Raw genomic sequence first — 25,219 nt, 5'->3', positions numbered from 1 at the left:
TGGTTTGTTTTTCAATCCAGGAGTATGTTGGCATAAAAGCATAGCATGTCATGCCATGTAAGACCTAGACGTTTCAACATTTATTTTGAATAGATGCTTCAAAAATACATATAACTCGATTTGGGCTGCATTCTGTCTGTCTCGCTGTTTCCCTTTCCCACCTGTTCTGCACACAGATTGGCAGTCATTGTCACATTGGGTTGAGTTACAGCAGATAATACATGTTTGATGTTATGGCATGTCTGTTGATTGACTCCATGTGCTGCCTGCATATCTGGGCCTCGCTATGATATGAGATAGCACTGAACATCTGTATGAGTCTGCAGAGCTGCTAATATACCCACTTCATGTGAATTGCATTTATCTCCTACTGCAGTCATAGGAGAAGCACTGCTGCTGCTACTGTGGCTGCAGGAGGAACACTGCTGGTGTTGTCAGCTGTGGGGTCTCACACATTGTGGATGGACAGACCTCACACTGTACAACCTCTCTTTCAACTGTGGGCATGGTTACACTTTTACCCCGGACTGTGGGCATATCATCACCCAAGATGGAATCAGTGTAACTGTCATCTGGCTGTGATTCAGGTGGCTGTAAATCAGCATCGCTGTTGGCCCCAGCACAGGTTGCCATCATCAACCTTTTGTGCTGCCCAGACTGGACAGATAACACTGTAGTAGTGCTGTGTCCTGTAAAAACATGACAAAAGATGCACTTCAATAAGCTTCAATACCTAAGATATAGCTATGTCTCTGTGGCATGCATGCCAAGGGTATCTGTGAAAGACATACTGTACAATTCTAACTTACATCTGCTATCATCCCAACATGGCTGGATACCAGATGTCCCCGCAAAAAAAAAAAAAAAATTGGCAACATATGCTGTGGACATCCTATAGACTATATCTGCAGTGTTGCTGTACAGAATGCAACTGTACATGATGCTTATCTGGTTGGTTATACAGTGAAATATGTTGGTGTGGTTTCATCCTGATGTAAGTGTCCACTCCTCTGATATGATTCCAATACCTTTGCCCCCCTGTAGGTATACTAAAAGCTCTTTTGGGTCTGGTAACTGGGTGCTTCGGGGTGGCCTCCCTTCCCATTGTTGACCTTTCAGTTTCATTTGAATGTGCCTTTGCTTTGGCATGGCATAGAATGTCAGGAACTCTTGTGACACTGATGTACTTTATATTTTTTGGCCTTCCATGACATTCATATGAGTTGTCTGCCACATATGTTCCCTTAATTTACCTGCCCTTGGGTCCTGATTCCTTGTAGAAGTTCATTTTCAGCAGAGCTAAAATTGTTCAGCGTCTGCTGTCCATCTTGTCCTTCTGATGTACAGACACCTGAAAAAACATGACACAACACTGTAGTTTTTTACTGCTGGAACAGACAGAATGACTATTACAGTCAGAGGTAACCTAGTTGTACTGTACAATAATCCCATGGACAGCTATGGTATATGTCATAATATAGCTGTAGGGGCAGGTATAAGAATATCTGTAGCAGTTACACTTGGAATTATCTGACACATTTACTTGATGGGATCACCTGATGGGTTATGACCTACAAGTATGCACAAGATAAGGCAGTCAACCCTGCTGACGCAAGTGGGGGAACACTTGGCAAACACTGGTGACAACTCTGCTGTACTGTATTGTATGTGAATGTATGTGCATCGGGGGGGGGTACATATATGTAGTCACAGGAATGATTTGCTTAACAGTTTAAGCCACCATAATGACTATTTGTAACTACTGCTGACAGTCACTGTACCTGGATTCATTGGTTATACTGTGTGTTCCTCATTGCTTTTGTTAGCTTGGTAGAGACAAAATTAAACTATTATTTCAACTAGTGATTGCTTTTGATTTTTATTGTTGATCACTGCTGTTTGTACCGATTTCTTCCACTTTTAACGGAAATTGAAGCTATTGCTGACTCGAGCTTAGAAGGTAAGACTATATGTAATTTAGTTACTTGTTACTGATTACTTTACTTTTCTGAGATGTTGCTGCCACTTTTACATGTTTTGCATTCTTAAACATTACCACTGTTACTTAATGTGCCCAGAGTCTATAGTAGTCAGTTCCCCTATTCTTTTAACCGTTAGCCACGTCCCATCTTGTCACCATTTTCTAGTTTAGCCCCTTCTGTGTTATGCCAGTAGTAGGTTATTACACCGTTCCTATCTTCTGATATCCCTTTTACTGCACTGACTGTTATGGTATGTCCATCAGCTGTTATCCCGTCTGCAAGCCTGAAGTTATTTAGTTCAGCTTTTACACCAGGCCTTTCTGAAAATCTGGTTGTTTTACTTCTTACAAATTCAAATTCATTGCTTCATTTGTGTCTGTTCATCCTAGCCTATTAACAACCCTGACAGCGGTGGGTATTTTTTAGGCAGTGTAGCAGTTGCAGCATATTTTGAAAACCCTTTTGCTGCCTCATAGTGGTTCACTTTATGAGAAGGTTGACTGTTTATTAAACTTAGGAGGCTGCATTCTCACTCCAAAACACATTCAGTAAGAACAGCAAGCAGACGTAGGCACACAAACTCTCCTACACCTCCACTACAGTAGCTTTTGCTGAGTTTGTTAAAAGAAATGTGATTGTCTCACAGACTAAGAACTAAGAAACCTTTGCTATTAGTTCACAGCAATACTTCTACTGTCCTCCAACATGCCATAGCCAGTACACATACTTCTAAGAGTCCAAGGGTGGAGACTTTAAGCCAGTGAGACTGAGATTGTATCCGGCCAAGATGACATTTTAACAATAGGTGACCGTTATTAAGCATATGGACACCACCCTTGCTAGACTGAAGAATAAAGTGAGAGCTGGCTTGCCAAATCAAGGATGGAACGTAACAAGGGCTCTTGGATCTCTCCACCCTGTCAGATGCAAATATGACATTGTAGTGGTCCATGTAGGGTGAATGACCTTAGGAACACTACCAAGAGGAACATGCAGAATGACATTATTGATCTCACAGATGTGTCCAAGGTAGGAAAGGCACTAATCTTGTCCGATATTTTATCACTACCCAGAATGATGCATTGAGTCAGACAAGGTAATTATAGGTTTGTGGGTAGGGGGTCTATATTAGATCATTGAAACGGCTGAATTTCGAATGATCTAATATTGAACCCAATATCTCGAACTCTGAAAACAGCGAAGCTGCACAAAACCGAATTCTTTCCTAGGGAAAGAATTTGGTTGGTTGTTGTGGCTTCTTTGTTTTCAGCGATGCAGTGGAAAGTTACGGGTTGGGTTAAGGTAAGTGTGTGATTGTGCGGACTTTCGGGTTAGGGCACGGGTTGGGTGAGTTAGGGTTAGGGCGCGGGTCAGGTAAGGGTGCGATTGTGACGGACGTTAGTATTAGGGGCGGGTGAGTTAGGGTGCGAGTGAGTGTGAGTGTCTTGGAAGACTGCCTTTTTAGTGGCTATAACTTCAGCAAAGAGAGCATCAGAATTCCAGGCTCGTACCATTAAGCCTGCTTACTTAATATTTCCTAAAGATAGTGTCCTTGAAACCCAACCCTTCCTTTATGCCAAAAGTGGCCACTGAAACGAATCTCTATCAATCGATCCAGTTTCCAGTGTTCTTCTCTAATTAGGCTAACAAGGGGGAATGCATTGTACATTAGATGTTCATCGTCAGCTTAGTTTCTGTTTGCACAGAAATAAGCCTTTTCGCCTATCAGACCAATTGTTTGTGGCCTTTTCAGTTAACCGAAAGAGCCAAGCTGTGTCGAAAGTTACTATCTCCCGTTGGATTTCTCTGTGCATTTCTTGCATATACTCCTCATGTGGTTCTTCTTTGCCTAGACCATTTAGGGCTCATTCTACCAAGTCAGTGGCCACTTCAGCTGTCTTTGTAGCCTGTCAGTCTTTGGATGACATTTGTGCAGCGACAACTTGGTCCTCTCCTCATACCTTCATCTGTCATTACAAACTTGATTTAGTTTCTAGAGGAAGGGTTTCCTTTGGCTCCAATGTTCTTTGGCATGTCCTTCCTTGAAGCCACCCGAGAATTTTGGGTAGCTGGGGACTCTGACCCATTCCTGATGAATGGTGACTAGGATAACATCAGATTAATAGTTATGTACTCACCATAACTTGGTATCTGTTATCCATAGTCACCATTTATCATGGTCCCACCCTCCACCCCCCTTTCTGAGGTATTGGCAGGATTTTGGTGGACCTTGTCTGGTGACAGGTCTCTTCTGTCTGTCTTCTTTCTCCAGAGCAGACTCTATTTGAGGGGTTAGAGGGGAGGAGCTTGAGCTAAGCTGTTGTCTAAGTGTGCTGGTTCGGATCCGATGTCCGATCCTAGACTACGTATAACACAGGTACCAAGTTATGGTGAGTACTTGAGTATTATTTCTGCATGCAACTACTTTCTTAATAAAACTGGTATTTTTCTGCATAGTTTTCTTTTACCTATGGTTAAAAAAACAGCCTTCTATATACAAGATGCATTTGATTTTTTAGGTAAAGTAAAAGATGTGGAGTGAAAGGATGATATGTATTGGCTAACCATTGATGTGAGAAGCCTGTATACTAGTATACAACATCAATTTGGAATTGAGATATTAGAATATACCATAGGTAATAGTCCTTTGGCATATTATATAATTGAGTTATTTGATTTTTATTTGAGGAATAATTGTTTTGAATTTAATTACAAACTTTACCATCGGTTGCGAGGAACAGCAATGGGGGCATCTTTTGCCCCCATATATGCTAATATTATGATTGGGTTGTTCGAAGTTGATTATTTGTATGGTCATTCTTTTATGAAACAACACGTAGTTGCATACTATGGATATATAGATGACAAACCAAGCCAGAAAAACTGATATGTAATAGAAATCACCAAAGCACATGAATGCTATCAAATAATAGTACGTTTCTGTACACCTTCATTAGTTGCAGATACCCCATACTAGTCTAACTGAGTTCTTATATGTGTGGCTATAAATCACAGACCAATCCCTGCTTAGAACTATTGGTTGAGTGAAACCAGTCAAATTCATTATTTAAAAAGAAACTCATTAATATTCTTTATACATCAGGGTTAAAATCACCTTAATAAATAACTGAATAAAAATGCTTTGTATTTAAAATACATATGTTGTGTAGTATCTCCTATAAAAACATTTAAAACAATAAATAATGAATATGTAAATGTGTAAATAAATACTATTAACTGTTAAATCCATGAATACATAAAAAGGTGTATAACTTGTATGATAACTTTTGCTAGTAAAAAAGACTGACAAGCTATCAGAAATGGTTGCATAATTAAAAAAAGAAAACGCTGAAAAATGTAAAAAAAAAAAAAAAAAAAAAAGGTGTATAACTACCATCTAGTGGCTTTGTGGAAAATTACAATTTGGCAGCTCTTAACTTAAGAACTGGAAGAATAGAGAGCATGTCATTCAGACCAGGACTTCTTGTAGCTTCTAAAATGACCTGCCATTATAACTCACAATATTCCAATTTAGCTTCCCACATTCCCCCTCTAATCTCTTTGGGCACAACTTCCAATACAAAAAATGAAAAAGATGCCTGTTCACATACCACCTTGTGATGGAATAAAGCATTATTCATATTTTCTTTCCAAATTTCATATATACTTAAATATGATACTCTGACCCGTACTGGTATAAATGTAGAATGTAATTGGAAAGTTTTGATTTAATTAATATTGTGATAATTGTTTAATGAGGGTAATTAATTTTTAGAATTGTATAGAAGTTGTGGCAGTATTTGTTTTTTATCCCTTTGAAGGCAGTATTGCCGAGGTGCTAGAGGTTTTAATAAACTTGGTGTTGTATCTGGGTTCTGGACATTTTGTTGTATATATTAATCTGTGCTTCCTCAGTTGTTTTAAAAAAAATAGCTTGTTACAATCACACAGAGTACTGTTTGCTTCCTTAGAGATGCTCATAAATCCAGACAGTACTGATGGTTCTACTAATACTGCTGCCAAAATATGCCATCTGTTTCATACTCTGGGTGAATATTTGTAAATTTCTTTGTTTTGCAATAATGAATTTGTGGAACAAGGCACAGCTTGCCATTAACATCTTGCGGCTGCAGGCTCCTGCAGGAGGGTTGAGACTACATACATTGCACAACTTTGCAGCTCAACTTTGCCTGTACTGTGATTTTTGACATTTCACCTTGTGTATGATTCTGAGACTACCAGTTGGCTCCTCACAAAAGTGATACCATTTTATGAGGATATTCAGGAGCATGGCAAATTCTATAACTGAGCTTGGCCAAAAGGCCAAGTATGCTGGTACCTAAGAGTGAGTACCTGCATGCAGAGTCAAAGAGTGCAAGACTATGATTTGTATCCTTCACAGCCAGTTCAGGGAGTGCCTGCTGGGCCTCTGTGATAGTACCCTTAAGAAAGAGGATGCCTGCTGTGACTTGTCTGAAGAATTGCCTTCAGTCACAGGCATCAACAGGATGAGAGATACAGTGCAAGTATTGTTATGATGACCTATGGTACCTGAACTAATTATGTCTTTGACTGGAAACATAGGTTAGACAGCAGCACCCACATAATATTGTAAGTTATTTTTTTCTATTTTGTGTTTAATAGGTTGACACTTTTTTTGTACTGTTACGTGTTTCTCATGTGTAGCTTGAGTATGGATAGTCTACTGTGCGAGGCTTTACTTATCAGGTGGAAGTGGTAATGGCAGTTAATGATCTACGGAAACCCCATTTGATATGTGTTCTCCTGCCACATCTTGAGTGTGGGATTACACGACACCATCACATAGTGCATGCATACCAAGTGGTATCTTCCTATCAGTAAGTAATTGTCATTTTTCTGTGTTAGCGTGTTAATGTAACCAAATAAAGTGCACATTAGCTTTCTGCCTGCCACTTAACAAATGAGATGTGTGTGGGACTGTGACTTGTTCATACGTTGTTGTTATATTTGTGCTCGCATCTTGTTCCACAGCTGTCATATTTATCTAATATGCCTTTTTCTTTCATCACTAGCAGAATGAGGCAGTACCTGTATTGCCTGTCACAGAACTCCACAGCGGCTCACAATCAACCATCATTATTACAGCTCACAAATGCTGACCTGTGCTTTTTGTGAGTACTCAGTCCATTATCATGACAGATTCACTTGAGGCAAACTTATTGTTTCCCCACTGCAGGTACTGCCTGATGATGGATTTGCTCTGTAGGCACCTCATCCATGACCCTTTCCTTCTGAGAAGCATGAGGGCAGTAAGGCTAGGAGTGCCTTATCAGAAGGGGATCCTGGCTGCTCACTGGGAGGTTAGTCAGCACCATTGCCTGGTGTAGCCCAGTTGCATTTGGACAAGCAGTGAGGGGTGAAGTTGAAGAAACAGAGGGGAGGGTACGCGGCCTGGATGGAAAGCCTCCTGGAGCAGATAACAGATGGACCTTGCCACCACAGTTTACCTGCCCATTGTTTCTCTCTCCCCATTCTATTCTGTGCAAGTCGATTCTGGTCTGTCTGCACTGTTGTATGTGTGACTGTCTTTCCAATCATATGAACCCCCTACTTTTGTTACCCTCCATTACCTTACTTCCATTACCCTCTTTCCATTTATTTAGGCAAAGAAAAAAGGGAGTTGTATTCTTGGGGAAAAAAAAGCCCTGCCCCACCCATCCACCACACCTCTGTATGTTGTTCCTCTCCTACTTAACATCCTCTTCCTACTTTCCTGACCATCCTTTTCCACTCATTTGTGCATTTGACAGGTGTCCTCTCTGCATTTCCAAGTACTGTAGTGCTACATAGTGTCTTTGACACACATTTTACCTACCTGATGAAGTGTGAGTGTTAGCACATACTGGAAAGCTGCTACATGCAGTGCTTTAAGTTTGGTATGTCAGGTCACATTTACATTTCTTGTGATATAGCATATTGAGGCATTTGGGCACCCTAGCAGTTGTCTTGTGCTTTTGTATAAATAATTCACTACATGGGTGCTTTATTTGTGCCGTTTCTGTACTTCATAGTAAAGCAAGTATTTAAGTGTTGCTTGTCTTGGCTTGCATATGTAATGACTGCATAGATTACCATGCACTTCTCTGTAGAAGTAGATCGCATCTTTAGTAATCCTGTTCTGTTTGTACATTCCCCTCACTCATGAAATAAAACAGGCTTGAAAACAGGCTTGCTATGTATGGCTAATATATGTTGCACATCATCTGAAGTTTGAGAGATGCATTTTGACAGATTGTAAGTAGGTATCTTTAAGTATATCTATTTTATCAACAAGACATGTAGGGGGAAGAGCAAGTATGCTGGTGAATCCTTCACCAGGTAGTAAACAAGGTTAATGACATTAATCTGCAAGGAACAGCATTAGCTAGTAATAAGCTATAAAATCCAAGGGTCCAATTTTCCGACTCAAGAAAGCAAACATTTTTCTTTTAATAAAATTCAAATTCTTGATACTCTGCTCTACAAAACCGAGTTGGATACGCAAAATCTAGCTGGGCTTTTCAAGGTACAGGACATTAGCAAGTGATAATAAGGGGATGATGATGTGTATGTGTGTGTGCGGGGAGGTTGTTAAAAATAAATTAACCTCTGAGAAAGAACTATTCGGTGTTAGCCAAATGTGGCAAAAGAAAACCTCAAAACTTCTTTTCAAGTATGGGAAGGGTAGAGGAGGAGAGGATTAGCCTTTGTATGGAGGTAAAAGTGCAACCAGTTTTCAGGCAGAAATTAGTGTGTTTTATGTCCTTCATAGCATCCTGGAAATGAGGGCATTTGCAGTAGCCTAACCTCAGCACTGGGAGGGATGTATGTGTGACCCGTGTCAGTAAAGAGGCCCACAATGCCTTATGTGAAGATCTATTTCCATGTAAAGCTGTGTTTTGGTGAGCTCATCCATGTAAAGCTGTGTCTTGGTGAGCTCCGTAACTGTCCCCACGCTACACATTCAAATCACTGCTCTTTCTCTGAGGGATTGTGGCAGTTTGAGGCCCGTTCACCCTCCTCCCTGAGGGTGGATATGCTCTTCCTCCCCTGGCAGTTCTTTTAGGCACACCAGATACTAATAGGTTTCATTGCCACCTGTTCAATTTAAAGCCAATAACAGAAACAATCTAACCAAAATTATTGTCTAAGATAGAAGGAGAAAGTCCTTTTAGGTAAGTGCTGACAGATCAAGAAAGAGACGTGAACCTAAGAACTAATTTGGAATATTCAGAATTGAGTACACAATTAAGTTATGACAACCAAATGTGAATGTTAAAACACAAAATTGTGAAGTAGCTCACATGCCGAAGAGCTAGCATACAGAGCTGACCATACCATGATTAAGAAACAAACTGGGACTTGGCAGCTGGAGTACATGTGCATGGAAGGTGGGAAGAAGTGGCTTTTTGCTGGCTTGGATTCCCTGAGAGGAAAAAAGGGGTTTTGCATTTAGTCTGATGTGTCTATAGTGATGGAGGCAGTGATTTAATCATGTGGCATATTATCATTAGGATTCAGCATAGAAAGGGTGTTGATGCTATATGCAGTTATGCATCTGATATCAGTAGCTCTGCTCAGTAAGGTCTTACAAAAAATTCCTTGCAGAACAGTGTGCATGATGCTGCTAGCTGCTGTGCTGTGAATCACTTCTCTTTCCATCCTGCTACTGGACTGGAATTAGCCCCAGGGGATAGTATGGGTGACACTAAGAAACAGATGGTGCTCCTCAGACTTGACACCCTTAAACTGACAGCCTGGCTTTTCCAGTTCTGATGATGGGTGTGATGGCCCTTCTTTATTCCAGGCCAGTAATCAAGGAGCCCCAGTCTCCGCCACAGATACCGGTGAGAGGAGGTCACTAAAATCAGGAATGGATTTATACAGTATTTCACATGCAGCTCTCTGCATCAAGCACAGTTTCCCTCAAGAGGACACGGGGAACACACTCCACTGGGACTGTACTCTGCCTCTCCAGATGGCAAACAAGACTCACTTTGGAGCGCTGTGTCCCAGTTCTGAGTGTCTGATACACACACTTGAATATCTGATTTTACACACACATACACACACCTGGGAAAGGCTGACACAGATTCACCAGCTATGTTCCTTCTGTCCAGACTATAAGATAGGTTGCTGCCACTAGTCAAATACTCTAAGGCTCTTACAAAGGGTAACCAACTATACTGTGTCAAATTAATACTGATATAAATGGTAGAGTTTGACCGAAGCAGTAAGGCTTATCAAAGTGGCTACAGTGTCACTAAAATAAGTACAAGTACTCACAGATTGTTAAAAGTATTCACTAAGAGACCAGCCACAATGAAAAGGTATAAAAAATATTTAATAATGGGTCGATAATAAAATAGAAAACAGGAGAATACTTAATATTTAGTAACAATAAACGTCAGTGTTTCAGTCACAAGAAATATAAAAATAATACAGTTGGATAGCATCTCTTAGGTGCAGAAAAAATACTAAACAAATCTCACTGTATTATTCCTAACTGAACTATTTGTTGAAAGTATTCACTAAGAGGCCAGCCACAATGAAAAGGTACAAAAAATATTTAATAATGGGTCGATAATAAAATAGAAAACAAGAGAATACTTAATATTTAGTAACAATAAACGTCAGAGTTTCAGTCACAAGAAATATAAAAATAATACAGTTGGATAGCATCTCTTAGATGCAGAAAAAATACTAAACAAATCTCACTGTATTATTCCTAACTGAACTAAAATGAAACTGTCCCTAGTTAACTCACTCAGTATCACAAGGCAAGATATACTGCTGAGATGCTCACTTCCACAAGGCAAGATGAGATACTACACACTAACTGAACTGCGATAATTGACACAGAACTTTTTTTTTTCTTTGGAAGCTTGATATAGAACAAACCACAAACTGCTGCTGCCAGAGTTCCATCCTTCAGCTGGCTATAGAATTACATCACATCTACTTATCTGACTCTGGCACAATACACAGTCAGAATTCTGTTGCAACATAAGCAACTTTTACAAATACATTTTTAATACAAGTATCGGTACAAATGAATGTGACAAGTCAAGTGACACAAGACTGTTTACAAAACTTCAGCTAGCCATGCTGACATACGCCACATATGCACTGTCTTACTTCTCCTGGTACACCTGACAATACCTCACAATGTCACTATAGGTGCTGATCTTACTTTCTTTTAGAGGTAAGTGTCTGTCATGTCCTACATTTAGAGACTTTTTATACAAAAATTTGAGGACGTGTGGACTCATTTTTCATTCTGAGCATCTAATAGACAAGTATACCCCTTTATGATACATATTCCTTTGATCCTTTATTTAACCAAAATTTTTAATTTTGATCTCGGTTACTCTTTGAATGTTTTAGCAGTCAATTTTGACTTTCTTTTTGATGTAGAATTCTCTTTCTTTACCTCTCTTACAGTTTGTAAGGTCTCCCTATATGGTACCTTGTACCTCAGGCCCCCATTTAAGAGATAGTCTCCCTCAATGCGACCTCTTGCCATGTAAAAACTACTGTTCCAACATTTGAACCTGCTATCTGTCTAGAAATGTCTTGAAAAATCTCTTACTTGCAGCTGCTGTATTTGGCACGAGAATATCTGAATTACAAGCTCTTTCTGTCAATCCTGCTTACCTATCTTTCATGCCAAAAGTTAACACGGAATCAAACTTGAACTATTATATATATATATATATATATATATATATATATATATATATATGTGTGTGTGTGTGTGTGTGTGTGTGTGTGTATATATATATATATATATATACATTTTTTTACTACCCTAGTCATGGTGAATACCATTTCATTTTATGGATGGCCATAGTAGCTTAAGATACTGTTTTATCAGAACCAAATCTTTCTGAAGAGATGACCATTTGTTTGATAAGTTAAGGCAAGATTGTATCTAAGCTCACCATTTCCAGATAATTAGCTGATTTGCATTGAATTATGTTAGAACAGGCATGGACAGCCTTTCTAAACCCTACAAGGCTCATTCAACTGCAACAGTAACTGCTTATATTCTCTCTTTCTGTAATGCCTCAGTTTTTCTATTTGCACTGTCCATCTTAATCTTTCCTGTACACCTTTGTGAGGCATGATAAACTAGACACTATGTCCAGGTCAGATATGTACCAATGATGCCCTCTCAGGGGGATTAATTGGGGACTGTCTCCTTTGTGTTGCTGAAGATGCACCTCTTATCAGATCAAATAAAATTTATTCCGTTGTATGTATACATTGTAACCCACTGACACTGTTAACACTAAAATTGTAAAACTATGGAGCTTTTCTCCCTGGGCCTTCGCTGAAAAAGGGATACTTAGCTCAGTTGGACTAACTAGGTCAACAAATGTAAAATAATTAATAATAACGATGATACAGCTGTAAGAAGGACCATTTTAGTAACAAACCTTTCCTTTCATTGCATACTTTTGATGTTCATCTTTTCTGGAGCTCTGCCTTTCCCTGTCCTTGACATTTTCTTCTTTCCCGTTGTAAGTGCTGTCCACTGAAGAACTGGAGAGTTGAGAGGTGAGTAGTCTATGATGGAAAGTGGGAAATTTCAGTGCAGCCTGGAAAGGTTCTGTAAGTAGAGCAGAACTCATGTCTGGGCTTTCAGTCGTAAAGGTTTACTGAAGATGGACCTTTGTTTTGCCAATCTGTCATTATGGCAAATACATAACTTTTGCAAAAGTACCGCAAGGAACAAATACTAAATAACAAACTTCTAGGACCTAGAAGAAGAGAACTGAGCCAAACAGGTGTTGAGTGCTTTTGTTTTTTAATAGATATAAGAACTTTATCAGAAAAAAACAAAGAATGAAATAAAGCCTTGTTGTGCTCTCTTTAAAAACAACAGCAAATAAGCATGGTATATAAGCAATGTACTTTCATTTGGTCACACCATCAGTTGTTTTTGTTACTGTGTTTTTGGTGTTAGTTTTAGGAATTTTTCATTAACCATGGCAGCACATTTATGCTGCACTGACTAAGGCCAGTAAAGGCAGGAGAAGCAAATCCATGTTTGTTTTCTGGGGCAGTTGGATTAAACAGACTGCTGAAATTCTTTGCAAAAAATGTGGATGGTATCTTAAGGTGGGGCAGTCTGGGTCATCAACTAATGTAAATTGTTTTGTTAATTTCAACCATCCCTTGGTCAGTAGAAAAGGCTTTTGGTAGTACATGTTAAGTGTTCATCAGCCTTTGTTAAACAGCAATCTGACATTCTATTGCTGTCTTGCACTTGTCACTTTACAGGTTGTAGCTATATATAATAAGGGTGTTTTGGGAGCAAAGCCCTCATTAGTCTCTTTATAATATATTTTTATTTTCTTTCATAATAAAGAGGTAAGTGTGGTTCTACAGCACACATGTAATTACTTTAACCTTTCATATGAGATACTCTCTGAGGCATTGTTGAGAGCTGGTAATTGTCAAAGAATCTGCATTAAATTGCAAGATTTCATTTTTGGCTTCATCAAGTTCTGTGGTGGATATATCCATTGGTGACCTTAATTTGCTTCTTAATCTTTTGGTAGCTGTATGTCAGTTTTTCCATGGCGTGTATTTTTGCTCTTCCTTATACTGTACCTGTGTCTTTTTTTGTGCTGCTGTAGTTGTCTACATAGTAGTCACGAACTGACTGAGCTTATCTTTAAGCCATATTTTTTTAATAGCCTCAGGGTGGCAAGATGTTGCTTTGTACTAGATTTCAGGTAGATTTTTTTCTGGAAATTCATGCATTAAAAAGGCTAATCTGATACCTTTTGTTTGTAGGCCCACAAATGATTCTGTTAAAACAAGTGTAGTTTGTCCCTGAATCACTGATTGAGGGGAAAATTACCACCTTGTCCTGACCCTTATCAGACTAAATAAGCTTTGTTTTGAACCATTGTGATAGGCTGAGACGTGACTTAATTTGTGTTGAATCTTTCCTTGTGCTGGAGTTAGCAAAGGAAGAACCTTGTCTGTTTTCTTCATTTAATCTTTACGTAATAAACAAAGGTCGAGTCTCTGTATTAAAATAGAATGATATGCATCCCATGTTTATCTAATTTAAATTCCCTGTAGCTTCATTTAAGTAAGTGTGAACCAGTCCAAGCTAAAGCTTGTCCTTTATAAAGAAATACTTTTTTTTTTTCTTTCAAGGCTCCTTACACTCCCATGTGGAGATCTTCAACCCTGTACTCTTAAATGTATCAACTTTGTAATCACGCAACTATAGAGAAAGTACAAAAACTACACAAAATGAATCACTGCCAACACACACACACACACACACACACACACACACACACACACACACACACACACACACACACACACACACACACACACACAAAACCTCACTAATGGTGTAGTTTCTGTGTTAACAGTTGCAGAACAACAGTTTAATAAGTTTCCACCTTGTCCACTTTAAATTTGTGGAATTGTAACTGAGTGAAGTTGATACAATTTGCATGTTATACAAACTGCCCTTGTCTTTTGTCTCTGTGATGTATAAAATCCTCACTTGGATCCAACTGGTTAGAATCCCATTTTTACTAGATGCCCAGGGTGAAAAGCTCCAAAGTATTGCAAAACATTTTAAGAATAATAATTTTGTTTTTTTTTTAAATATAAAAAACACACACGATTTAATTATACCAAATTGGACCTATTATGAAAAGATTTGTTAAGAATAGATGCAAGTTATATAATAATGATTTAATAGTCAAGAGAAATTTTATCCAGTTTATAGAGAAGTTAAAGGTAAGTTAGTACAGTACAAACAGGAATTGCAGTACGAATTGAGACAAAAGAAGGTTTATATATAGAGAGAGCCTGGAGAAAGAAGTTGATAGAAATAAGGAAGCGAGGGAAAAAGGGAAGAGTAAGGTATGAATAGTATTTGTCCACAATTAGGGATCTAATTTGTTCTTATAATTTGTCAGCAATGATCCTGCTGAGCCTACTTCAGTCTCAGTCTGGGAAAGTTTACATCGAACAATTGATAAACTAAACACAGCTGGTATGCATACAAGCACTGGTCTTTTTTTATTATTTATTTATTTATTTTTATAAAACCATGACAAGTGCATTTGTACAAAACTTGCATCTCATTACAATAACAGTTAATTTCTAAATCAATCTATGAAGACAAACAGTTGAATACTTAATAAAAAATACTGACAAATGGGAGAAATGAGAGTTTCAAGCAGTTTGTTTTGATGAAAATTTTACAAATCGGAGTTTCATTAAGCCCTGGCAGTTTTAAAGTATGAGTAGTCTTCAATATACATTTCTAATACTCAGGCAGAGCTTCAACTTTAAAAAAAAAAGTTTAATTTCGAAAAAATGAAAATAACAGGCCCTGGAATGTTTAAATAAAGCAGTCTTCTTTACTTTCAATATGCATTTACAAGTAAAAAGGCCAGAAAAGGAGACTCATTCAGACTGCTGAAAATGTCATAGAAATCAGAATTTACTGCTCTTCTGAAGCTTTTGTATATTTTGGCTTTAAAAGCAGTATGATGCTAGCAAGTATGTGTTATGTGGGTACAGTGTTAATACTGTACTGCATACATCTTTGTCGGAAACATTTAGTAAACGTCTAATTTATCAATAGAGGAATTAGTAGCCAGTTCCATGGCATGCAGGGTTAAAACCGTAACTATGACACAATGACTCGTGTCTCTAGGAGTTGGTCAGGGAGGATGAGTGGGAACATTTGCTGCTGGTTCACCTGTCCTGTGGAGGGAGCTGGCACTGGCTTATAACGCAGGACGAGTAGAGGCCTGCACTTAAGTTGCGGGATAATCTGTGTGCAGAGATACTTGGTCCCATAAAGTGATGATGGCGCTTGGAGGAGGAGGAGGAAGTAAGCCACACCACCAGCACCAGCAAGAGGTCCCATTCCTTACTCTCCGACTCTTGCCAGGGAATAGAGGCCATTTAGAATGCTGGGAAAACCTACACCACCAAAACACATAGAAATATAACACACACACCTACATTTTGCAGAGGCTCTCAATAAAAATCTGCTCAAGCAACAGAGACCTCCAAAGCAGAAACTTAAGCAACCCCCCCCAACACAACCCCGAATGACACATAGCCCACAAACTCAGTGTGCCACTCAACCACAGCCCATAAGACACCCAACTCTCTAGTCATAGGTGACTCTATAGTTAGGCACACTGATGTTCCACTCACCAGGCTAATCAAGGAGAAAGTTACTGTCAGCTGCCTGTCAGGTGCCAGGATCTGCCACATAACGCACTCACTCGGGTCACTCCACAACAAGTACAAATATGACTGTCAATGTCCATGTTAGTGTAAATGACCTGAGATGTTCCTCCCTGGACTACATGCAAAGAGACATGGAGGAGCTCTCCGATCTTGTAACCCAGGCAGGTATGACCCTAGCCCTGAGTAGCATCCTGCTATTACCCAGAATGATACCACATTACAAAAACAAAATGATTGACTTCCACAATTGGCTAAGCTTCTGGTGTCATTCTAAGGGGATCCAGTATCTGTCTGCCTGGGATGACATGATTGACGGACAACTATGCTTTGCCAGAGATGACCTGCACCTGTCGCCCTTGGGATTCTGGATACTGGCTAATGCTCTTGCCACCCCTATAGTGCCTTTTTTAAGCAAGGTTCAAATGACAAATACACCACTGTAACCGGTACAAGCAAGCAAAATCTGGGGGTAAAGTTACTCAATGCTAGAAGTCTAAACCTCTAAATGCATTCACTCAAGGCACTCCTTAAAATGAAGAACATCGACATCTGTGCAATGACAGAGACCTGGTTCAAGGCTTCAGAGAGCACCCCTGCATTACCAGGCTATAATTTATACCACACCTTTCGGCCACCTAACCTGGACCGAAATATTAAAGGCGGAGGCGTGTCCATATTCAGTAACTATATCCACACCTCCAGGCTAGTTGCATCCAAGATTATCCAAGTGCAACTAACTCTGGGCAAGACCGCAATCCAAATTGTAACTTGCTACAGATCCCCCACCATGCCCCAGGATTCCCACTCCTCATTTCTTGATACACTGGAAAATATTAGGGTACACCCAACACCTTAGTAATGGGTGATTTCAACTGCCCCACCATTAACTGGGAAAACTACTCCTGTACAAATTCTTTTGCTCAACGTTTTCTGGAATTCATAAATTGCAATGCTTTGGATCAACTTATCCACACTCCCACCAGGGGCAGCAGTATCCTAGACCTGGCCATTACCAACATGAGCGACCGGTGTTCCAAACCACAGCTCAGTTCCTTGTTGGTCAGATCTGACCACAAGCTAATCACCCTAGACATCCACATCATGCCCCCACCCCCCATTAGGGAAACCACTGTAAAATAAAATTCTCCAAACCAACTTCATGCTTCTTAAGACAGAAGTGGCAAACTTCACGACACCCATGCAGACGGACTATAGAGGTACGACTGCTGAATCCTACACAAATGCACTTTATAAACACTTACACGAGTGCATGGATTGTGCTATCCCTAACAGAACCAAGATGCTATCCTCCAAAGAAAGGAAGCCAATCTGGTGGTCCCCTGCGATAAACAAACTCTACAACAGAAGAAAGAAACTGTTCCAAAAAAAAAGAGTAAAATCCCATGATTGGAGGAACTCCCTGGTCAGCCTCCGAAAGAAGCTGAGATCCCTCGTACAATCCTCCAAAGTTAGTTATGAAAACAAAATCGCCACTGATTCTAAAGACCACCACAAAGCATTCTATAGCTATGTCAGGAATCTCAATGGCAACACTCAGATCTGTTGTGAGTTACAGCATAATGGCACGAAATAACCAACTGATATTGCCAACATCCTGGCAGATAGGTTCATTGCTAACTTTACCCCCTCTCACCCCCTAAAGGACCCATGTCTATACTGGAAGAATGCAAAGTTCCTGAAATCATGGCTGCAGAGGTAAAAACCACACTCTCCAAAGCCAAGAACATAACATCCATGGGACCTAACAACATCCCAGGCTGCGTTCTACATGAACTACAGAATGAACTGGCACCCCACCTAAGCACCATGTTCAGTCATAGCCTCACCTCGGGCTTTGTGCCCACTGAATGGCTCACAGCAACAGTTATCCCACTCCACAAAGGAGGAGCCATCACGGACCCCGGGAACTACCGCCCCATTAACCTTAACGAGCCTGGTCTGCAAGGCAATGGAACGTATCATCATGGAACATGCAAACAAAGACCTTGGTAATCTCCAGACTCTGGACCCCACCCAGTTTGGGTTTGTAAAAGGCAGATCGTGTCTCCAAACCTGATAGACTTCTTTGAAGCTGTCACCAAAGCTGTAGACGAGGGTAAGGTGATTCACACAGCCTATCTAGATCTCGCCAAGGTTTTTGACGTCATCCCCCACTCTAGAATTATTGATAAACTCACTAAACTAGGTATAAATCCCTATGTCACAAGATGCGTTGCCAACTGGCTCACTGACGGAACCCACACTGTGAAAGTAGCAGACTCCAAATCTGACTTCAGACCAATCCTACAAAAGGGCCTCACTGAGACAGATGCCTGGTGTCAAAGCCATGGCCTCAAGCTCAATGCCAAAAAGTGCATTGTCATCCCCTTTGGTAAAAACTCTGTACCCATGAGCTACCACATAGATGGTAGTCTACTTAACACTGAAAGTGTGATAAGAGACCTTGGGACCCAGGTGGACAGTAGTCTCTCCTTTGATAATCACATCGTCACAGCAGTCAGGAAATCCTTCTACATGGCACACCTCATCACAAAAGGTTTCCCATCCAGGAAAAAAGAGGTCATTGTTCACCTCTACTCGTCATTCATTAGACCCATTAGAGAGTACAACATCCCTTTTGGTATGTACCTCATAAGACATCTACAACAACTGGAAAGGCTGCAGAAATAGCTCACAAAGAGGATTACCGGTCTCAAACAGATGCCCTATGCAGACAGTCTCAAAAAACTCCAGCTTTACTCTGTTGCATATTGCCTACTCAGAGGCAATCTCTGCCTAACATACAAAGCCATGTCAAACCCAGAGCTGTTGGACATGCTTCAATTTAAAGAAATCCCAATCCCTCCGAGCTACACGCTCTAGGGACCTAAACCTTGTTACCACAATAAACAGAACATGCTGGAGGGATAGATTCCTGTCCCAGAGACTTCCCATACTCTGGAACAAACTACCTATCTATATCAAACAAAGGTGCCCATTAGCACTCTTCAAGAATAATTTTGATGACTGGATGGGAAATAGGAAATTCACTCCGGGGATCACCTCTGCGAAAGCCAGAGTACCTTTTTGGCTAGGCTTATAGAGGCCCTAGGGCCAATAGCCTAGTACCTACCTTTGAACCTATGAAAGAAGAAATTGGCCTAAGGGCTTTGGCCAGTCTGGAAATGCCCAGCTCCTGTACACCTGGAAAGATAGTTGGAATGCAGGTAGAGGAGCCATCAGACAGGGTCTGGGAAGGAATTGTCTAAACTGTTCATACTGTGAGAGTTGTATAAACTGTTCGTACTGTGAAAACTGTTTATTTGAGGCTTCTGAAGAGACAATCTGGAACTTTGGGATTTGTCTTCACTGCTTTGTATTGTGTAAAATATTTTTTTTTCTCATTTTATAATGGAATTCTGAAGTTGCCAACACCTGAAAGTGGCATTCTGATAATTGTAATTGTGTACAGTTTATGCATTCCATGCTTTACTTTACCTGATATTGGCTGTTAATTATAGTTTCCTAATGGCATTATATTTTTCCATTAGTACTCCATTCCATTAGTATTTGCATGTTCTCCCTGTGTTCGCGTGGGTTTCCTCCGGGTACTCCGGTTTCCTCCCACATTCCAAAGACATGCATCTGCAGCATTTCTCCCCGGGCCTCCGCTGAAAACAGACTCTGTGGAACCTAGTCGGACATTCCCGGTCAACAAATGTTAAATAAAATAAAAAATAAAAATAAATACTCATTTGAAGTTAATTTGTTGTGGTAGCTTACTAATTAATGTTATAATGAATGTATTGTGATCTCTTTTTATGGCAAAAGTAATGGAAGACAGTGGAGAAAGGTGAACTATTCACAGACTGATATTTCAGAGCTTAACACTAGGCTATTGATATTGAGGAAAATGTACAGCCCAGTTTCAAGATCCAAAATTCTGCACATCTGCAAACATGAAAAATTCCTAGTTGCATCTTGTTTTATTGAGGGCTTCAGAGTCAGACCTGGGGTATATTTAATGGTCAGGAAGCTGTTTTGTAAAGCCTATCCCATAAGAGGGATTCCGTGGGAGAAATACCTATCTCGTCAGCAGGTTATATTTATATTTTGGTGAAAATATAAATCTCTTGAGTGGGTGATTAGGGTGTTTGTTTTGCAGTTGTGTAGGAGGTTACATAGGACTAGATCATTTGAAGCTCTGTAGTAGAGACAGAGATACCCTCTTAAGAATCTCTAGCAAACATAAAAAAGAATGAATGGGAGCACTTTAAGGTGAGTGTATCTTAAAAAATAAAAAAAGACATTCCTTTGATTGTTTTGGCAATGTGGTCTTTCAAGCTGTGAAATATACTTAAAGTATGTAAAAAAGGGAGCCTTAAAGTATATTATGAACCTGTCAGGGAAGGAGTAGAGGGGAATAAAAACTTATTTGGACCGTGAAAATGTGCTTCTAGAGAAAATGAGTTCCAAATGGTAGTGGATACATGATTATCAAAGGATACAATTCTCGCTGCATTCCATACATTACTGTATCAATTAATGCCCAGGTGCTTGATAACTGAGCCAACTTTCAAAGTGGTTTCATCTTTGTGGTATGTGAATGGCTGCCCTTGTTTGGAGACGTACACAATACTGCATTTTTTGATGTTTATTTAACCCTGGTTTCTGTTATCAGCCCATTGCAGGGGGTGTATACTGTGGTTGGTTGTCTTCACCAACAAGAGTATATCACAATATGACCCATATCTCTCTGCCGTGGACTATTGCATTTATACTGTGGCTTAGGTCAGTTGTTTTTGAAATGGGGGGAAAAATAAATAAGCAAATAGTAGTGTAACAAAGTGGCCTAATGCATCAGTACTTGTTTTTCCCAGCTTATTTCCAATACATGATCATCAATAGTGGATAGTATGATACGTGTATGCCAGTTTTGGTAGTAAGTATTGTTGGTTAATGCACAAAAGAGTCTAATACAGGATGGTATGTGGCTGTTGCATTTCCAGAAGTGATCTGCAGCAGTTCTGGGTACCCTTTTTAATGTGGTTGGGTGGGGTGTATTTGATTATATATAATGTGTTATCAAAAGTGATACTTGAATGAATATATTTGCTTATGTTAGTTGCTGCTGGATGTATTTACTTTGTTGTACTTGCAAGAACCTGTGAATAAATATTGTATGGTATAAGAAACCAAAGCAGTATAAACAAGTGATTTTAAAAATGTTTTTATTTTTACTTTTTCCCCCAAGGACCTTGCTAGGTGGCGCCATACAAGTACTTACTTGGCCCATTTCTTCTGGAGCTAGGTATTTCCAGGCTAGGTGAGAGCCTTACAGCCCTTTTGGTCCTGCTTAGATATCCCAATCATCTCTCCATTCCACTGCAGGAGTCAGTTGTTTGGGAGCAGGTCAGCTTGCTGGTCCTGTGGGCAGCTGACCGTGACCCCTTTGGCAGCTCATCAGTGCTCCCCCATTGCTGTTTACTGAGGTGGAAGCTGTACAAACTGAGTTCTCCTGCCAGTAAACCATGCAGTGCACAAGGGCATGCTTTACAGGCTTATATTCCCACTGGGTGCACCTAGTGTTCCCAGTGGGTGTCATCCTTGTGATGAGCCAGGACCCCCTGCCTCCCCCAAGAATGTGTGAGACAGCAGCCAATGCTCACTCCCATCCTCTCCATCCTGCTCTTAAGAGGCATCTAAGATCCTCTTTCAGTTGGGTTGGCCGCAGCAGAGGCTGGGATTTATCCCTGGACGCCATTGAGGTGGTTTGAAGTCAAAGTAGTGCTTTGGCTTATGCAGGAGCAGTAGTAGTTGTGAAAAGAATGTGGCTGTGATTCACTTTACTTCTCTTGTGAGCAATCCTTATTGTCATTACTTACCACAGTAATACTTCTCCCTTGTAGCTGTATTGTTACGGTGAATATGTTGCACATTTGTACTGTCGCTGTCTTGTATAACTTCTTGTGAAATACACACCTGATAAGCTGATATAGACCCATTTTTTCTCTATTAATCGAAAGCTGATAAGAGCGAATGCTCTTTGATCGAACCCTAAACGTTGAACAACCAAAATAGCATTCATGAGAGTTGTCCGTTTTCGGGGAGTTTGCCATTTCCTCCACTGTGGTGTGTACTCTGAATTGATTCTCCACTTTATGTTGTGTTTTCATTTGTTGTTTTCTTTATTTTTGCGGAACAGAGATTTTCGGTTGTTTGTTTAGGTTCGCTCTTATCAGTTTTCGATAAGCTGATGTAGACCCGGGAAACAACACTGCGTTGATTTATTGTTCGGTGCAGCTTGTGTGTCACTTAAGCAGTTTGCCATTAATACGTTTTCCTGTTATACAGCATATGTGATGAGATGTTCAGATGTATCATTTTGGTTTCAATCAGTCTTAACCTGTAATTGCTTCTAACTTGCAGGACAGGCTTACCTTTTTTGTTTGTTTTGGGATATTTGTTTTTTTAATTTGTTACTGACTAGGTGGACTGATCTTTGAGCCCTTCACGGCAACGACCTTGGGTAGTAAAGTTATTACAGTATGCTACTAGTGTTTTATTCTTATTTTTACAGTACATTCATAAGAGTTGTAGTACAGTGTTTGGATGGCTGGGTGAGACCAACTGCTTAAAATGTTTATTTCACTGAGTACTCCTTTCACTTCTGTGTTCCAGCTGATAGAGCCAGGAAGAGGAAGCGTGAAGTGGAGGATGACCACAGGCTTCAAGAAGCAGTTCTTCAGTTGATTAGCTCCCATCAGAACCTAGGGAATCTACTGACAGAGGTGGGAAGCATTTTATTTTTATTAAAAAATGCAGTTGAAATGATATATGCTGAACTAAACCGATTACTTTGAAATTCTGATAAGAGACAAAGAAACAAACCAGTCATTTTAAATTGTTTATGTGATCCAAAATGAAGAGAAGGCACTCTAACTGAAACTGAGAAAATCACTTTGAAAAACATGCAGTTATTGGTGTAGCCACACAGCTGGTGTTAACATTGGCTCTAGGTGATGGACACTCTTGATGTTACCCAACTCAGTGTACAAAAATGGGGAGGGGGGGGTGACAGTCATTTACATTCTGAGAATTTGGCTGAGTGAATGCAGAAGTTCTTGAACTTTGGATCAATGTAAAAAATTACAGGAACAGAATAGAAGAATGTAGTACAAAAGCTACATTTATGTATTCTATTGAGTGGATACATGGATGAGTGGACTAATTTTAATATCCTTCCTTTGGCTATGACCTGGATGTTCAGGATTGTAGTTTGCATTACTAGAGAGAACAAAACTACACTAACCGCTTATAAAATTATGTTATACATCATCTTGGGCATGTGCACACAACCAGGCAAGCAGAGAGGGCAGGCAATATCAGGAGTTGCATACAGCTTTGTATTTTTGAAATCTCTATTCCGTTGCTAAACACCTGCAAGTTATTGTTTCTCCTAAGAAGATAAAAAAAATGCCATGCTTACCTTGGGGGTAAGGATAGAAAGGATGTTTCCCTTTTCTTGATAGCTTGAGGCTTTATTTTAGGAGAATACGTGTGTTAGGTGCTATTTGTAGATGACTCTGTTCACCCCAATCAAATTTGCCATTAAAGAAAATGGATGGATGGATGGATGGATGGATAGCTGTCTTGATAATTCCCTGGTTACAGTGGTGTAAATTTCATTATACAGCTCTTTCTGCATGATAACAAGCAAGCTGGTGTAGGGCTCAGATGTGCAAGAAAAGACTTACCCAATCCAGCTGGTTGACAAAGTGGATAAATATTGTTTGTCATAAAAAAGACCCTCTTGGGATACAAGATACAGTTTCAGTGTTGGAGTAAAAGTGCCTTTGTTTTTAATACTGAGATGGTTGTCAATGAGAGAAACCAGCCACACTGTTCAGGCCCATCCCTCAGCCATGGCTGGCTTGCCAGTGTTAAAATGAAGGTCTTTTCAACACAGACTAATTGCAACAAGCTGATTTATTCACAAAGTGTCCAGCAGCATCTTAAATACCAAAAAAAGTGAATCTAACTTACAGCAAGCTATGACTGCCTTTTGTATAGAAAAAAATCTGCAAAACTGTCAGCTGTTGGGCCATTTAGACATTTTAAAATGCTCTAATATGTTTCTAATATTTAATGTTCTTTTAACTTGACTGAGTATTACAAATTACTCATTTATGATCATTACAAACTTTTTCTTGCAAACCAATGACAATATGAAGCATGTCTGTCATGTTCAAGGTCTTGGCCTATCTTGCATACTTTCTTTTCATCTCCCAGCTACATGCTTTCTTTCCTTGTTGAGCTGTGTAGCATCAAGACCATCCTTGCCTGACAATGTGTTTGTTAACCAAAAGGTATCTAAGCTTTTCTATCTGTACTTGTATTGAGGTATAATTAGCATAATGGCTAAAATAATTCTGTCCTAGAAACCCATTTTAACACTTCTGCCTGAAGTCTCTTACAATATTCAATAATCCTTTTTTGCCATTGAAATTGCTCCATTTGATGTCCCTTTTTAATCCACCCTGCATGATAACTCCATTGCCTGCAGCCATTCAGCCCTTTTGTACCATGGGGGCAGGGGGGAGTGAGAGCTGAGCATCCTTGGGCTAGGTGAGGGACCTATAACCCATTTGCTTCATTGTTTAAAAACTAATGGTCCATCCATTCCCCAGGTGGTAGGTAGCATACCATCTGTGAGTCTTGTGAACTAGCTTTCCCCTCTCATGCTGCTAATGAACTTGCCATATCTGCCTGGTTGAGGAGAGGAGGTGTGTATGCTCCAGCATAATCTCTTGATCTTATGTTGTCCATTTCATTCTGTCCTCAACTGATGGGTTCAGATCTGAACCATCGGATCCTACTCGTACATTGCAAAAGCTTGTGGCAACGCAGAACTCTTGAGCTTCTCCCTTACCCAGAATGTACTAACCCCAAATACC

The 25,219-nt window shown here is 39.9% G+C and overlaps 1 protein-coding gene across 2 annotated transcripts in view; it reads left to right on the top strand.

Moving 5' to 3' along the window:
• The window catches only part of FANCA (FA complementation group A), a 2,214,801-nt gene that overhangs the window by 28,258 nt on the left and 2,161,324 nt on the right, over window positions 1-25,219 (top strand). For both annotated transcript variants that reach the window (XM_044081851.1, XM_044081852.1), the window contains exon 3: window positions 22,944-23,053. In XM_044081851.1, coding sequence (XP_043937786.1) covers window positions 22,944-23,053 — 110 coding nt within the window. The remainder of the gene's footprint in view (window positions 1-22,943; window positions 23,054-25,219) is intronic.

Source organism: Protopterus annectens, chromosome 8.part1 (assembly GCF_019279795.1).
Source record: "Protopterus annectens isolate FY-2018-M chromosome 8.part1, PAN1.0, whole genome shotgun sequence".
Taxonomy (NCBI): domain Eukaryota; kingdom Metazoa; phylum Chordata; order Ceratodontiformes; family Protopteridae; genus Protopterus; species Protopterus annectens.
The sequence above is the reverse complement of the archived record's forward strand: the minus strand, read 5'-3'. Positions and strand labels throughout refer to the sequence as shown.